This window comes from Sinocyclocheilus anshuiensis, unplaced genomic scaffold (genome assembly GCF_001515605.1).
Source record: "Sinocyclocheilus anshuiensis isolate Anshui unplaced genomic scaffold, SAMN03320099.WGS_v1.1 scaffold1114, whole genome shotgun sequence".
NCBI lineage: Eukaryota > Metazoa > Chordata > Actinopteri > Cypriniformes > Cyprinidae > Sinocyclocheilus > Sinocyclocheilus anshuiensis.
The window spans coordinates 354320-371563 of NW_015540838.1; the positions used below are offsets into that span (position 1 = coordinate 354320).

The 17244-nt window shown below is 35.1% G+C and overlaps 4 protein-coding genes across 4 annotated transcripts in view; 2 read left to right on the forward strand and 2 right to left on the reverse strand.

The window, feature by feature from the left end:
- Positions 1–2046: 2046 nt before the first annotated feature.
- Positions 2047–3936, reverse strand: LOC107687456 (transcription factor HES-5-like). Its single transcript, XM_016484814.1, has 3 exons — positions 3807–3936; positions 2586–2647; positions 2047–2460 (listed from the first exon to the last, which is right to left on the reverse strand). Exons 1-3 carry the CDS (start codon positions 3934–3936, stop codon positions 2047–2049), a joined length of 606 nt encoding a protein of 201 aa, XP_016340300.1.
- LOC107687469 (transcription factor HES-5-like) lies at positions 3888–4762 on the forward strand. Its single transcript, XM_016484828.1, has 2 exons — positions 3888–4089; positions 4203–4762. The coding sequence occupies exons 1-2, from the start codon at positions 4030–4032 to the stop codon at positions 4614–4616; spliced, it is 474 nt and encodes a 157-aa protein (XP_016340314.1). The 5' UTR covers positions 3888–4029; the 3' UTR covers positions 4617–4762.
- Positions 4763–9705: 4943 nt separating this feature from the next.
- On the reverse strand, positions 9706–11324 carry LOC107687457 (transcription factor HES-5-like). The gene is made up of 3 exons (XM_016484815.1): positions 11317–11324; positions 10378–10414; positions 9706–10265 (listed from the first exon to the last, which is right to left on the reverse strand). Exons 1-3 carry the CDS (start codon positions 11322–11324, stop codon positions 9852–9854), a joined length of 459 nt encoding a protein of 152 aa, XP_016340301.1. The 3' UTR covers positions 9706–9851.
- Positions 11325–15097: 3773 nt separating this feature from the next.
- The window catches only part of LOC107687472 (draxin-A-like), a 4887-nt gene continuing 2740 nt past the window's right edge, over positions 15098–17244 (forward strand). The window contains exon 1 of the mRNA XM_016484829.1: positions 15098–15167. The gene's annotated coding sequence lies outside the window, so the exon portion shown is untranslated. The remainder of the gene's footprint in view (positions 15168–17244) is intronic.

Consider the following 17244-nt stretch of genomic DNA (forward strand, 5'->3'; position numbering starts at 1 on the left):
CTAATTTCTTTAGCATAGTGAGTAGTACAGTATGTGATTGGTTGAGGCAGTCAATATGATCTAATCACTGATGCCATTCAGCAGTATTTCTGCTTATATTTAATTTGAATGGGTCTCTTTATCTGTCCTTACCTTGTTCAATGAGCAGCACCTGAGAAGCATAATGTTTCTTAGAGAACGTGATTATAAAGTATCTGTAATTTCTGTTTGGTTTGCCTTTTAAATTTTCCTGGAATTGAATTTGTGAATCTGTACAAGATGTGCAGTTTTGTAGATCTGCCCCTTTGAGGCAAATTGTAGGTGTAAGTTCAACATCACTTTCTGGCAGAGGTGGACAGTAACGAAGTACACTTTTTGAGTATCTGTACTTTACTTAAGTAATATATATTTTTTGGAAACGTATGACCTTAACTTCACTATATTTTAAAGACAAATATCGTACTTTTCACTCATTTCTATCAAGGTCCTCAAAGTAGAAAGTAGTTGCTATGTAGCAGCTTTAAAAGTCAGTGGGTGACCTCTTTTTTTCAGACAGTGTATCAGTAATCACTCTTGTAGGGCTACGTGAAGTGATTTCCCAGCATTTTCTGAACACTGACCAGTTGCAAATGTGATATTTATTTACAACAGTTCAATAATAAGAAGTTAATATTGTGGTATGTATTAGACACAATATAGTCTGATTTTGCAAAATTGTGTAAATTAAAATATTTCCTATAAAGCCAACGAAGAACTGTTGTGCATCTCCTAACAAAACACAATAGGTGTTTGACTTGAAGCAGCACTGCACTGATCTGTATATATAAGACATCAAAGTACCACGAGTGCCACGATTAGAGAGCATTTTTGAAATTGTTGTCAAATTAATCTTGCCGTTTTGCTTATTTGTTAAAGCAATGTTGCTGTTGTAAAGTTATACATGTAGATGTGTGCACACTGCCAGAGCTGTGTGAGATCACTACCATGCTGCTAACAATAATTTTTTTTTTGTCAACTCACTTGTTTCATTTCTATAGGTTTTTAACATTCTAAAAGCTCTTTATTCCAAAGATACTACGAGCTAGTCAGTGTATTCAGTAGGCATAATGTATTGTAAGTTGCTTCAGAGGCATAAGGTATTGCAAGTATTACATACAACAATAATAAAAGTGCATTGACATAAAAAAGGAAATTTACTTTTGGTACTTAAGTACTTTTAAATGCAAGTAAAAATCTGTCTTTACAACTTTCACTTGTACTGGAGTAATATTTGATCAGCAGTATATGTACTTTCTCTCAAGTAATGTGTACTTGTGTACTTGTGTCCACCTCTTCTTTCTGGTGACAGGGATGCCACCTATCCTAACTGATTATAAGGTATCTTGTTAGGAGATAATAATTGCTTGAGTGGATAACAAAGCAAATAAGTGCTTGTTTGTGATTAGATATTTATCAAATATGTAATTGTAACCAACCGATGCAATTAAAAAGTTAGTGGAATGTGTGAAAAGTTGTTTGAACTTTAAAGTATCTGAGGTTTTTTTATGAATGAGCACACTGACAGAAAATGTAATGTAAAATAGACGTTTATTTTTATAAAACATTTGCAGATGATATTCCACATCTTCATTTAGTGCTTTAAATTGTTTTTTTTTTACCACTGTTCTTGATTGTTAAACTAATCTCACATGTTTAAAATACATTTACCTAAATAATCTTTATAAAAGAATTTGTCATAGTTGATTATGTAAGACCTACAACACCAACAATAAAACATTCAAAAAAGAACAAAAGGTTAATAAAAATCATAAGATCCATTGGATCTATTCAGAAACATGGAACATGTTCATAGAATATTAATATTGCATCTCACTGTGAGATATATATATAATTGTTAACACAGCAGATTCAGTTCGCTTGAAGCTTGATTTGCCAATAGCAAAAATACAGTGAATTCCAAATGTAGGAATACAATCAATTATTCTCTCATGAAAGAGAGAGACCTAGAATAACATGTTAATCGTGGTAGTTAACATTGTTGTTTTTAAAAAAACATAAGAACAGCTTCTACCAGGGTCTCCAGAGCTCCAGAGTTTGCTCTTTGCTGCTGCTCTGTGCGGCTGGTGAATTGAGCTGAGGCGGCACACGTGTGTTGTTATCTGTGTAGGGCTGCATGTGCAGGAAGTGCTTCAGCAGACTTCTGTGGGACTCAGTCTGCACTGGACACTGAGACAGGAGGTTGACGGCCTCCTGCACACATCTGGAGCGTCCGTCACGAGCTGCAGTAGAGCTGCAGGCCGAGGGATTCTGGGAGCGCTGCTGGTGTCTCAAGAAATCAAGCGTCGTCTCCAGGATTTCAGCTTTCTCCTGTCTGGAGTCGTGCTGTTGCTTTAGGAACTCTTGATCCAGAAGAGACTTGAGCTTCTCAATGCTGCTGTTGATTCGTTCTCTGCGGATCTTCTCCACTATTGGCTTTCTCAGCTGAGGAAACATCAAGAACATGCATTTAGAAACTCTCATCCATCATTTATGCAGTTCACATTCCAGAGGAATATATATGATTTTAGGCATATATATGATTTTAGGCAGGTGTATTAAATATTTACCTTGTTTGAGAGTGGAAGTTGTTCTCTGCTGATGATTGATCCAGTGATTGTAAGTGCCAGTGCTGTGTCTTTAGTTCAGTTCTTCGTTAGGATCCGAACAGATCTGTGCTCAGCTCTCTCTCCTCTCCCTCTATTTATACTCCCAAATCTCCATATGAATGTGTGAGTCTGGAGTTTGCTGGAGGTTCTCACAGTCTGCAGCCAATGGGAGCATTCGAAAAGCTCAAAGGAGCAGAGGGCTGCCACATGCTCAGTGAGGCATTTATTGCACAGGAAACAATGAGCTCGTCTCTGACCGGCAGGTGGAGAGGGATGTATTACAGGGAGGAAGATTGTGAGAAAGTGTAAACCCCTTTTGAAGTCTCATCTGATGCTCTGATGTCTTATTTGATAAGTGACCTATTAGTAGTGTAGAATCAAAAGTTTTTATTCATTTTGCATAACTTTTTTGTTAAATTAATTATTTTTAATGTTTAATACATTTTTGTAAAAGTATGTTTAAACATGTTTCATTCTCAAGTTTAAGTGGAAAAAATATCCATTCTACTTCAGATTTCCTCAAGAAACAGGACAGCAATTCGATAGTAAGGTGCCACAGGTTTACTCTTTCAGATGCAATTCAGATGTCCTCTCTCAGAATGAAGTCTTGAAGGTGGGTGTTGTAGTGCAGGACTGGGACTGCACTTTCCACAGCTTTCCCACAGTCTGTCCATTCATCAGAGATGAATAGAAGTGTGCCTTACTGCAGGCAATTAGGCATGTCGTCAAGAGACTATAGAAACCTCACAGGGGTGTTTATGACAGTCCCTAATTGAGATGGGCATTTATTTGCTTGTTTGGACTCATAGATTCATGCTTAAAAAGTGAGAATTCAATAAATAGATTCATTCAATAAAATTGTAAAACTGTAATTTTACAAATATTTTTGCCATCGTGTAATTGAAGATGATTTTATTGATGATTAGTAGATGATTATTTACTGGCTGAAATATGAATTTCAAACCTTCTGTTTATTATCCTTATGACCATATTTGACTTTTTACAATCACTATTAATATTGATATTTAATAATTCTCTAAATTATTCTAAAAGGGTGAAATGGAAGAAATTTTGAAACCATTATTTTCATTGTAGGTCTTTCATATAAACAGCACGTGCTTTTGTGAGCAATTAATCATAATGGTGAGCAACAAGGCTGCACTTTCTCACACACTCTCCCACCCTCCACCTGCTCCCCAGAGATGCGCTTATTGTGTCGGAGCAATAAGGGCTTCAGCAGCCATGTGGCGGCCCAAACGCTCCCATTGGCTGCAGACTGTGAGAACCTCCAGCAAACTCCAGACTCACACATTCATATGGAGATTTGGGAGTATAAATAGAGGGAGAGGAGAGAGAGCTGAGCACAGATCTGATCCTAACGGAGAACTGAATTAAAGACACAGCCATGGCACTTACAATCACTGGATCAATCATCAGCAGAGAACAACTTCCACTCTCAAACAAGGTAAATATTCAACATCTCATATCTGACTGCATAAATCATAGATTGTTATGAAATATAAACAGCATAAATGATGGATGAGAGTTTCTAAATGCATGTTCTTGATGTTTCCTCAGCTGAGAAAGCCAATAGTGGAGAAGATCCGCAGAGAACGAATCAACAGCAGCATTGAGAAGCTCAAGTCTCTTCTGGGTCAAGAGTTCCTAAAGCAACAGCCCGACTCCAGACAGGAGAAAGCTGAAATCCTGGAGACGACGCTTGATTTCTTGAGACACCAGCAGCGCTCCCAGAATCCCTCGGCCTGCAGCTCTACTGCAGCTCGTGACGGACGCTCCAGATGTGTGCAGGAGGCCGTCAACCTCCTGTCTCAGTGTCCAGTGCAGACTGAGTCCCACAGAAGACTGCTGAAGCACTTCCTGCACATGCAGCCCTACACAGAGAACAACACACGTGTGCCGCCTCAGCTCAATTCACCAGCCGCACAGAGCAGCAGCAAAGAGCAAACTCTGGAGTTCTGGAGACCCTGGTAGAGCCACGAGGACCCGTATGATTTATCAGACAGAATTTATTATGCCAGTCTGAGATTGGCATGGACTGTAATTCTAATGTAGGAATTGATTTCCACCTCTGCTGCTTAATCTGCTTTCAGAGAAAGTTTGTTTCATTGAAACTGTGTGACCAGTAATATTTGATCAGAATGTACAGAATCATTTGCTTTGTAAAATGATTATTACATTTGTAAAAATTAAGTTTCAAAGAAACGTTAAAGTCTGATTCAGACATTTGAGCTCTTGTAGCTCTTTCACCCATATTGGGTTTATTTTCTCAGCATCTAAAGGATGATGACACTGCTTTCATTTATTGAAAACTTTTGATTTATGTTTTGTTGTTTAAAATAGATCTCATATTTCTTATGAGATTTTTTTTTTCATCTGAAGGAAATATTTTGTGTGTTGAAAGCACAAATTGCAGTTTTTAATGTTTGCATGTGTTTAGATGAATGAGACATTTCCCCTGTAAAGGGCAGTTGTTTATCACTGCTCACTGTTAGTGATTTGAATTTTACTCTTTGTATTCAAAGTCAAGTTGTTACCTTCTTTAAAGGTGTCTTGCATTGCACCTTGCACTGGATAATAATTTGAAATGTCTGTGACATTCCCAGTTCAAGAGAACTACAGATGTAATAACATGAGTTCTTCATGATTGTGAAAATGTTTTTGCATATTGTTACTAATGTTACTACTTTGTTACTTTAAGGCTCTTGAATGTCCTTCAAAATCGAGGCAGAAGGTCACTGTCAGATTTGCTCTCATATGAAGAGCTGCAATCATATTGCTTATATCAAATAAATTGTACTATCAAAGTTTTTGTTCGGTGTTCTGTTTTATTTAACTATATACTTAATACATATTTTTAATAGAGTAAAGTATGTCTGAATAGTATAGTCTCATCAAAAACTCTAACCCCCGGTTTCACCGACAAGGCTTAAACCTAGTCCCAGACTAAAATTCATGTCTGAGCTGTTTTTTTACTGAAAGAAACTTGCACTGACACTGACAGTGTTTACATAGCTTTATACACTTAAATTTCAGTTAGAGTAAATCAAGGTCTGATCTTGAAAAGAAAATCAGCGTGTCGGATGTGGGAAAGGTGTGTTAAATAAAAATTTAAATTTTACTATTATTAACAGTATTTTTAGGGTTACAACATTTCAAGAATTGGGTTGAGAATCAGATGAATTATCAATTTTTTCAAAACTTATTTTGTCTTTTCAAAATAAGATAGATATTAAAATAGCATAGTTCTAACCGGCGAACCTGACTTGATATAAGTTTCTAGCTGTCAGAAAATGTTTGAATTTACAGTAATTACTTGGGAAATAAATTCCTGCATATTTTTTCCATGCAGGTATAGCTCATATAGTTCTCACAGTGGATGAATATTCATGTTAAAATACAGAGGCCACAAAATATAGAACACAATGTGTGTGTTACACAAAACTTGTTTTTTTGTGTGATTAATAATAACCCAAAACCCATTACATATCAACCTACACTGATAAGGAGACAGTAGATGACTGTCTCTGATTGAAGCCTGACTGATGGGGTAAAGCTGTACTGAGACTTCATTCCCTGGAGTTTTCCCACACTCTGCCCATTCAGAGAACTCAACAATAGTGTGTTTCATTAAGAACAATTCAGCACATGGCCATAAGAACTTCAACAGAGACCCACGGGACAGATTCTACTGAATCATTAGCAGTCATCTTAATTACTGTAAGATGTATTTGGAGATTACTCTTTTAAAGTTTAAGGCATTGTTATACATTTAAAAAAAACAAAGGGAAAAGACTGAACTAGGTAATGTTTTGTTACTCTGAAACTGCCGTTTCAAATTATGGTTATCGTGTGTAAATTTCAGAGTCATGGCAAATGAGAAGTTCTTTTTAATTCCTGTTATTTGCCTCTTAAAAAGCAAAAACCTGCACAAGGTGTATATCTTAATGTTTACACTTCTGTTCAATAGATGTCTTATGCTTACCAAGGCTGCAATTATTTGATTTAAAATACAGTAATAACAATAATATTGTGAAATATTATTAAAATGTTTCTTTTTCAATATATTTTAAAATGTATTCCTGTGATGGAAAAGCTAAATTGTCAGTTTCAAGAAACATTTCTTATTATTGTCAATGTTGAAAACCTAATATTAAAAATTAAGTATTAAAAAAACGTAATATTAAAATATTGAAAGCTTAATATTTCTGCAGAAACATCATACATTTTTTCAGGATTCTTGATGAATAGAAAGTTTAAAAGAACAGCATTTACTTGAAACTGAAATCTTTTGTAACATTATAAATGGCCTTACTGTTACTTTTGACCAGTTTCATGTATCTTTGCTAAATACGTATCAACTGTTTCCAAAAAAATAAAAAAATACTGAACACAGACATTTGATTGGTAGTGTATACATGTGCTTTTTAAAAAACTTTTTTGTCTCATGTACCCCAAAAGCCCCATCAGTAAAGCTCAAGTACCAGATTTTTTTTAGGATTATCATTAATATTAGTAGAGTCACCAGTATTATTACTATTTTTTTTTATATTTGAAAGGAGCTGGGGGGAAAAAACCATGAGATAAATCACAGTTAATTAGTTATTTTAATCTGTTTTTTTTGTTGTTTTTTTTTGTTTTTTTGAATTACTGGTTTAACAAAACAAAAGCAAAATATTTCCAAGTACCCCCAGGAACCTGCCTAAATACTCCCAGGGGTCGACACACGCCTGCTTTATAGGAATCACTAATTTATTTTGAAAAGGGACATCTGAATTACACTAAAAAGATACTCAACAGAACAGTTATTATAAAACTACTTGCACATCCACCAGAAATGAAACCTTATGATGAATCAGTTGATTCCCCTCCTGTTGAATAAAACTGAAATATGTTGCGTTGTGTTTTGGCGATGAGAATGTTCCACTATTAATGGCACATGCTTTGTCAATAAATGACCCCAGTGTCACACAACAAACAAAGCTTTAAATGAGGGCTCTCCACTTTCTCACACACTCTCCATTCTTAACACCCATCCCTCCACCTGCTCCTCAGAGACGTGCTCATTGTTTCCTGAGCAGTAAGCATGTCATTTAGCATGTGGCGGCCAACTGTTCCTTGTGTCATTAGTCCTGTCCCATTGGCTGCAGACTGTGAGAACCTCCAGCAAACTCCAGACTCGTAATATTTGATCAGAATGTACAGAATCATTTCCTTCGTACAATGATGACATTTGTGAAAATTAAGATTCATAAAAACATTAAAGTCTGATTTAGACTGAGGTCTTGTTGCTCTTTCACCCATATTGGGTTTATTCTCTCACTGCTTTCATTTACTGAAAGCTTTTGATGCATATTTCTGTTGTTTGAAATACATCTAATGCTTCTCTTATTATATAAGAAATATTTCTTCATTTGAAGGATATTTGATTATGTGTTAAAAGCACAAATTATTGTTTTTAATGTTTGCATGTGTTTACATGATTGAGACGTTTCCCCTGTAAAGGGCAGTTGTGTAGTGTCACTATTAGTGATTTAAACTGTCTTTTATAAGCAAAATGAAGTTTTCACTTTCTGTGATGGTGTTTTCCGTGCATTACTTCATATTGAAGTACAGGATAAAAATAAATGTGATTATATTTTCTGACTACAAACCCTTGTTGTCACTGAATTCCTTGTCCATCAGATTAACACACAGCATAAATCAAAGCACATTTGCACACTTTAAAAGTTATTCAAATCACTATTTAGTTTAAATCTCATGGTTTGGTTCAAGATGCACATATACTTGAAAATATCCCTATAAATGATGCATTTATCAATTCAGATATAAGCAAAATTATTATGTCTCTATTCAGGTCTAGTTTGCAGTTTATTCATGTCATATTTGACTACTGACCTTTTACTACATTAACTGCAGTTATTCAATGAAAAATAATGTATTTTCATCACGTTAAGCACTCAACATCCAGCATAGATCAGACCTGAATTTCACTGAGCAGAGATAAACATATAATTACATACAGTAAGCAAATTTGTCATCTATTAGAGGATAAATAAAGATGCATTTTCTTGAGATGACAGCAGCACAATCCCTCATTCCATTACAGGAAATCTGGTCACTTCAGAGGTAAACAGGAAACAGGGCAAGTCATGCTATCATATTCAAACTTATTAAGAGCATTCTCAGAAAAAAAGGTACAAAAGCTGTCACTGGTGCGTTACCCTTACAAAAGGTATACCTTTATACCTTATTTGCCCATAAAGTGTGCATATGAGTTCCTTAAATACACGTAGTACCGAAAGTGTACATATTATTACCTAAATGGTTCCACCCCACTGACAGCTTTTGAGTGTAGCTGTGATTTCATTTAACTTATGAAGATCTTGACAGATGAAGAACTTGCTGAAAGTATTCAGATTATATTTTATGTTTTAATGTAATAATTATTTTATACGGCAAATGAAGGACCTTGATGTGCAGACTGACTAAACAGCAATTAAAACATATTTATAGTGTGCAAATGTGCTGTGATTTGTTTTGATTGATGAGGAAAACAGACAAAACATTGCACAGATTATATTCTTGAAATTTATTTTCATGTTGCACTTCAATATGAAGTAATACAAATGCTGACACACCTTCAATGAAGGTAACAACTTGACTTTGAATACAAAGAATAAAATTCAAATCACTAACAGTAACAATATTCAACTGCCCTTTACAGGGGAAATGTCTCATTCATGTAAACGCATATAAACATGAAAAACAACCATATGTGCTTTTAACACATAATCAAATATCCTTCAAATGAAGAAATATTTCTTATATAATAAGAGAAGCATTAGATGTATTTCAAACAACAGAAATATGCATCAAAAGCTTTCAGTAAATGAAAGCAGTGAGAGAATAAACCCAATATGGGTGAAAGAGCAACAAGAGCTCAGTCTAAATCAGACTTTAACGTTTTTATGAATCTTAATTTTCACAAATGTAATAATTTTACATGGCAAATGATTCTGTACATTTTGATCAAATATTACTGGTCACAAAGTTTCAATGAAACACAAACTTTCTCTGAAAGCAGATTAAAGGTCCTGCATAAGCAGTAGAGGTGGAAATCAATTCCTACATTAGAATTACAGTCCATGCCAATCTCAGACTGGCATAATAAATTCTGTCTGATAAATCATACGGGTCCTCGTGGCTCTACCAGGGTCTCCAGAACTCCAGAGTTTGCTCTTTGCTGCTGCTCTGTGCGGCTGGTGAATTGAGCTGAGGCGGCACACGTGTGTTGTTCTCTGTGTAGGGCTGCATGTGTAGGAAGTGCTTCAGCAGTCTTCTGTGGGACTCAGTCTGCACTGGACACTGAGACAGGAGGTTGACGGCCTCCTGCACACATCTGGAGCGTCCGTCACGAGCTGCAGTAGAGCTGCAGGCCGAGGGATTCTGGGAGCGCTGCTGGTGTCTCAAGAAATCAAGCGTCGTCTCCAGGATTTCAGCTTTCTCCTGTCTGGAGTCGAGCTGTTGCTTTAGGAACTCTTGACCCAGAAGAGACTTGAGCTTCTCAATGCTGCTGTTGATTCGTTCTCTGCGGATCTTCTCCACTATTGGCTTTCTCAGCTGAGGAAACATCAAGAACATGCATTTAGAAACTCTCATTCATCATTTATGCTGTTTATATTTCATAACAATTATAATTTATGCAGTCAGATATTAGATGTTGAATATTTACCTTGTTTGAGAGTGGAAGTTGTTCTCTGCTGATGATGCTATATCAGATAACATCATCTGCTCATTCTAAGTTTTTCTCTCTTTTTTTTTTTTTGACAAAACTGTGTCATAATGCAGCAATTAATCATGATTTCATGCATATAATGTGAAAATAAAAATGTGTAAGTGTGACCAATATTATTATATGCATCAGGTTTGTATCAACTTTTGTGTAGGCACAGAATAATTTGCATACTTAATATTTATATAATAAATATGTATATTAAACTATTACAAATAAATAAATTTTTAATTAGATAAATTCAATTTAAAATGTATTGAAAATAATAAATAAATAAATTGATTGATGTTAAATGTCTACACATTAAAGGCAGAGTAAGTGATTTTTCAAAAACACTTTAGAAAACTGATTCAGGCCGAATCGCAAAACAAACTTGTAGCCAATCAGCACCTTTTATGCTGAGGTTTGCTTGTTTTAGAGCTATGAGCAAAATAATCCACCACTCTATATTTAATAAATATGAATATAAATAAATAAGTATAATAAATAATTTATGAATAAAATAGGAATAAATTGATGTTTAATGTGTATTTAATAAGTAAATCAATAAATATTGCTAACTTTTATGTTGAGTTTCACTTGTTTTAGAGCTATGAACTAAATCCATCATTGTATATGAAATATTAATGTGCATAATGAATGAATGAATGAACAGATGAATAAATACATTTTTGATGTTAAATGTCTAAACATTTAATCTCTTTGCCATCACCTTTTAGGCTGAGTTTTGCTTTCTTGAAGTATTTCTGGACAGATGTTTAAGTGCACATTCCCACACATTATTGGCTGACAGCATGAATGAGGTCAATGCTAATTCACATGCTCACTGCTGCTCTTTTAGCAATGCAGTCCTTGACTGACAGACCAAATAAAACCCACCTGCTCATTTGGTTTTTAGGGCCTTGGCATTAAATATTTAAACAATCCACCCTTGCACTATTGTCATACTGCAGTTTCCTGATTGGTTAAAACGTGTGAGAACTTACATCTCGTTAAATTCAGCCCGCCTGCATATAAATTCAAGCCAAGGGAAAGAGAAAATTCAATGCATATCACTTCTCAACACAACACACTGAAGAACAACCCAGGCCTTCACCATGAGAGATCTGCAGAAAACGTAAGTTAATCATGACATAAAGTTATTGTCTGTTACAGTTATTTTCAAACTATTGAACTAAGTCATGTAAATGCTTCTTGTCTCTTAGGTATAAACTTGTGAGTCTGGAGAGGAAATGCTCAGATGGCGTAGAGCAGATTATGGGCGTTCTGGAGCAGCAGCTGCACAATGGTGTTTCTCCCACTGACCTTTGGGGAAAAACAGTCTCTTTCTTCACCCCAAAGAAGACCTTGCTCTTCCACAATGGATACTCCAAGTATTCGAGGGAGACACTTCGCTTATTCCCAGACTCAGCAGAGGATGTGGCTCCTTTGTGTATTTAGCAGTGACAAGAAGCAGTGCCATGGAAGAGATGGAAATGCATTTGTCAAATCTTGATCTGCTGAAAGACGTTATGAACTGAACTCACCCTGTGTACTTGAAATGGAGGCGTTATTCTCCTATCTTATTTTTTCCAGCAGCATATTAATGAAAAAAAGTATTTTATAAAGACGAATTCTAAATCGAAATGAACACTGCCCTGAGGGGATTTTTTTATCGGTCCAGAAATGGATCTTATGTTGGGATTTGTTGTAATATTAACAATTGTAGGTAATTGCTTTGATGCAATATACAAAGAAAAAAAGATATTCAGAATTCAACATTAAGCATATATGAATGTTGAATGATAAACTTAAAACTAAACTATATTCCTTGATAAAAAGGAAAGTCTTGTATGCTGTTTATGCAAGAGATTATGTTAGTCTTTATTACTTTCAAATTTAAAAAAGGCATTTATTGATGATTTAATGAGACAGGTTTATGTGAATCTTTTTTGTTAATAAAAATCCATTTCATGTGTATTAGCCTATTTGTTTATTCAGCTTTACTATATTGTATAGAGTATTATTCATGTATAGTTGTTGTCATGTTTTGTGGATTCAGTAACAAAAGTGACACAACTAGGCTAAAGTACAGGGTTTCTGCCGGTCTTAAATGTCTTAATTTGCCCTTGCACAAATTAAGGCCATTAGAAGGCCTTAAATCAGCGCAGAAAGTCTTAAATTGATAAAGTCTTGGCATTAAATGTTGCAGGCATTGCTAAAAATTCATATCTTCCTCAGTATTTTTGTCATGTTTTCCAATACAAATAACTAACTCAATCTTTAAAATCAGGATACATTTACTTGAGATTCAAAGTTATCTTTTGTCATTTTGCTTCTCGAATAAAAGGATCATGATTTAAGAATCTTTAGATATTTACACAGGTAAACAAGACTAAATAAATAAATGCAAATATACTGAGGAAGAACATCACTATTTTGCGGTGTGATCAGAAGTTACAAGTAAAAGTTACTTCCATGTTCTAGTGGTTGGGAGCTGAGGTATTCAAGTCTTAAACTTTGTGTGTGTGTGTAAAATGAATCTAAAAATAATATAGATATGCTGGAAGTTGTTTTTCAAAGTGTTGTTAATATGTGTGCTCCTTAGACATTTACATTTAGAGAACATACTGACCTATTGTGTTCCTTTCAATTTATTCCTTACATTTTCCTTACTTGGTCTCAAAAATGTATTTAAAAAAGTTTTAAATTTACCTTCATAAAATCTGCAGAAATGCAAAGTAGTAGTACACAAACTGTTCTGCATTGCCATCTTGCGGTCCCCAAGAGTCACTGCAATGACATTCATTTGGGGCCATTAGTTGAATGTTACTTAACAAAAACAAAACAAACGAAAAAAACGCATTGTTATAGACAGCAAGGACATTTAATATATTTAGGAAAACTTCCCCTTAGAATGTCACACATATATGACAGTGTTTTAATTGCCTTGAAATAAATCTCATTCTAAGCTAAATCCTCAGTTTGATGTTCATTGCGATTTACACTGGGCGAAGCTCAACAGATCACTGTGTTCCACAGTGAGCGGTGTGTGATGCAGGGGCGTAGCCATCATTTCAGAAGTGAGGGGGACAGAAATGTTACATATAAAACCTCTATGCGAACACACTTGCCCGAAAAAGTGCGGGGGACGAATTTACGTGATATTAAAAGTGGGGGGGGGGACACGTCCCCCGCGTCCCCCGCGTAATCTACGCCCCTGGTGTGATGCATTTACATTAAAAAACAGGAGCAGGAGGGGGCGGTTGATTTATTGCCTCCTGCTGAGGGGCAGGTGTTCCCCTGGAGATGTGAGCAACTAATTCAACTGCTGTTCCACTGGACCCCAAAACCTCCACATTACTACTGTCATCCACCAATCACTCTCCGGGCTTCTGGCCTGGTTTCTTTCTATGATCAAACCCCTGGGAGATGTACTGGGAATGAACCCCTCCCAGTTTAATCACACTTACAAGAACGGTCGGAACAGAACAGAACAGGACAGAACAGCAGTAATGTTCAAAAATATCTTGCATGGCTGCACAGTGACATTATTTGTCAGTGTCTCACGGTGTCACATAAACCTGTGCAGAAAATAAAACATTTTAGAGTGGCAGAACAATGCACTTTCAAATTTCACAGATCAGTACGCTATAATTTAGATGTTGTTGGATGACTGCCCATATTACACTTTTCGCGTTGCTATAATTAATAGAGCCTGCTAATTACAATTAATTATTAGGCCTGCACTGCTTTCTGTAATACTTGATTGTAATTAGTCTATTGCGGTATTGAACGTTCAAATATTTGTTGTTTTATGGAAGCTAAATTAAATATTTTAAAACACCTGCGCCACTTTCATGTAGCCTATCCTGCATTTCTCTGCGGTCTCGCTCTTTTCATATCAATGCACTTAAAATAGCGCCATCTCGCGACTAAAATCAATTGATATCAATGTCCCTGAATATGCATAGTAGGCTGCTCATTTTAATGCATGGAAGGTAAACATAAAACGAAATCAATAACGAAAAGAAGAACTAAACAGTAAATGAGATAGCTACACAGAGCTGGATGAGAAAGGAAAAATTGGATTAAAATAGGACTGAATCGCGGATTAATATGATAGGCTATAATAATTTATATTTATATTTATATTGTAGTAATATGTATAAATTATACAATTTATATAATATATATATAATTATAATAATTATATAATATAAATCATTTATATTGAAATATGTTCGCTTTTGCCTCTTAGCAGAGGTTTTATATTAATCTAAAATAATAATGATATAATATAAAATATTAATTTAACTGAAATAAATATTTAAAATCCATGTATTGGTAAGTAACCGTTTTACACCCTGCTGGGGTTTGCTTTTTCTAAACTAATTGTACTAATTGTAATTGAAGACTGTATGTTCAAATTTTGAATGATAACTGATAAAGGATAGGCTAACTGAACATTATAGTGTAAACACATAGGCCTAAATATTTCATAAATAGTTCCTTAATGTATAACACATTTTACAAACAATATTAAACATTAACACATTTCCCAAAACCTGAACCATTAAAACCCGTCAGACTCGCGCCATTGTTTGAGTCAGTATGATGAGATGCGAGCGCTTCTTTTGTTCAGGTATTTAGGTTAGGCGACGCCCGTGAGAGCTCGAGACGCTTCACACGCACACGCGCGCTCATTGTGGACTGCAACCAGAAAGAACGGATCACACAACGGAGAACAGGTGATCACTTTCGCTATTCTTTTCTCTTGCATGTTTGTTATTGTTCTTTAGTCATTATTGCATTAAGTAGGCTATGTCATTGTCTTAACGGTGTTACTACAGAAATTGTTGAAACGTTATTGCTCATATAAAGTATTATATGAGATGCATATTACAGTTGCTTCCAAAGTGAATAGTTTCAAGAGTAGGAAAAGTGGAGTCTCTGTATAAGGAAGAACAAGCCCGGATTCCCCAATGAATTAATCATGTCACTGTTTACACAGACTAATGAGAGAAAGGGGTGAAGCTTTGATATTTTTAGGCTCCTCCTGAGCAGCATTGGCGTGCACAGCATGGGATCCTGAAATGAATAAAGATAATATTAACACATGATCAGCTGCATATGCAGATTTGAATAATTAAGTGCATAGGAAACAGAGAGACACTTTTTATTTGTTTAATTTTCTGGTAAATTATGCTGTGCTTCAAAGAGAAATGTGTTATTGCAGCAACCTTCAAATGATTGCATTTTCTTTTTATGGTAAATTGGTTATGGGAACTAATGTTTAAAAGATACTTTTCTGAAGTTTATCAGTGTTGTAGTGCCTCCTGCAATTTGTAATATTTTCATAAAACTGTGCTGCCATATATGATGATTTTACACCAACATCTGGAAAAGTTCAACTAAACCGAATCATTTTCCAGTAAATCTTTCAACATCCTCAGGCTTTATCTATAGCATCCAAATCATAAGCTCTTGGTTAACTCTCCAAGTTTTGCCGTTCATATATGTAAATGCTGCAGCAGTTGGGAAATGTTGGATTTATCTCAACTCAGTCAGTACATGAAAGCTAAATTTGCTTGTTTAATTAGTCACACTCATCTGCTCAGTGTGTATAATCCATTTTCTGAGGATAAAAATCCCTTGGCTTGTATCAGTTCTCTTCATCCTCATCTCTAAGATGCTTAGAAAAATTACAGTTAGAGCGAATGCGCTTACATGTCTGTTTGAATATTATATTGTAACAAGTCAGATAGGGAATATAACACTTTTAAACTCCCCCAGACACCATTGCTTATGCAGAATCTTTGCCCAACATATATTCAGTGCTGTCCAGTGGTGTCAAGATCAAAGACCCAATGTAGAGCCTGGCACAACTCCCAAAGCTCTGCAAATGTTCACAAAAGGAAGAGCAACATAACATCAAATGGTCTGTCTTGCTGCGTTGCTTTGGTTTATTTCAAGACATTATTTTTCCTACAAGCTTGTGGTGTGACCAGGTGGTTTTTTGAAGATCTTATGATTGAATAAGAGGGAATTTTCTGCCCATCTACATTTAGCTGTCTCAAAGCCAGTAACTCAATCTAAATTAATTGTTTGTACTGTGACACAATGCTTAAAATAAGAACAGATTTTTGGAGACTGGCATTATATTACAGTTTCCTTTTTCACTGCATTTTATCAGGTCATCATCATATTAAGGAATATTAATCTTTATATTAATAAAAAAAATCATAATCATATAAAATAATTTATTCCTGCGTTGGCAAAGCTGAGTTCTCAGCAGCCATTACTCTGGCTTCAGTGTCACATGATCCTTCAGAAATCATTTTAAAACGCTGATTTGGTGCTCAAAAACATTTCTTATTATTAACAGTTTTGACTCTAGTGCTTCTTAATATTTGTTTCTGGATTCTTTTATGAATAGAAAGTTCAAAAGAACAATATTTATTTGAGATAGAAATAAATAACATTATAAATGTCTTTACTGTCACTTCAGTCTAATAATGCATCCTTGTTAAAAAAAAGGAGGAATTCATTCCAAATAAATAAACAAATAAATCTTACTCACCCAAAAGTTTTGAATAGTAGTATATAGTGATTAATTATTGTTTAAAGGGGTCATATGATGTTGCTAAAAAGAACATTATTTTGTGTATTTGGTGGAATGAAATGTGTTTATGCGGTTTAAGGTTCAAAAAACACATTATTTTCCATTTTATTATTTTCCACATACTGTACATTATTGTTTCTCCTCTATGCCCCGCCTTTCTGAAATGCGTCGATTTTTACAAAGCTCATCGGTCTGAAAAGCGA

Coding starts and splice junctions, on each gene's coding strand:
- LOC107687469 (XM_016484828.1), top strand. CDS start 4,030: ATGGCACTTACAATCACTGGATCAATCATCAGCAGAGAACAACTTCCA. Junction 4,090..4,202: donor AACTTCCACTCTCAAACAAG/GTAAATATTCAA, acceptor ATGTTTCCTCAG/CTGAGAAAGCCAATAGTGGA.
- LOC107687457 (XM_016484815.1), bottom strand. Junction 10,266..10,377: donor AACTTCCACTCTCAAACAAG/GTAAATATTCAA, acceptor ATGTTTCCTCAG/CTGAGAAAGCCAATAGTGGA.
- LOC107687456 (XM_016484814.1), bottom strand. CDS start 3,936: ATGTGTGAGTCTGGAGTTTGCTGGAGGTTCTCACAGTCTGCAGCCAAT. Junction 2,648..3,806: donor CTCTGGGGAGCAGGTGGAGG/GTGGGAGAGTGT, acceptor CTAAAGACACAG/CACTGGCACTTACAATCACT. Junction 2,461..2,585: donor AACTTCCACTCTCAAACAAG/GTAAATATTTAA, acceptor ATGTTTCCTCAG/CTGAGAAAGCCAATAGTGGA.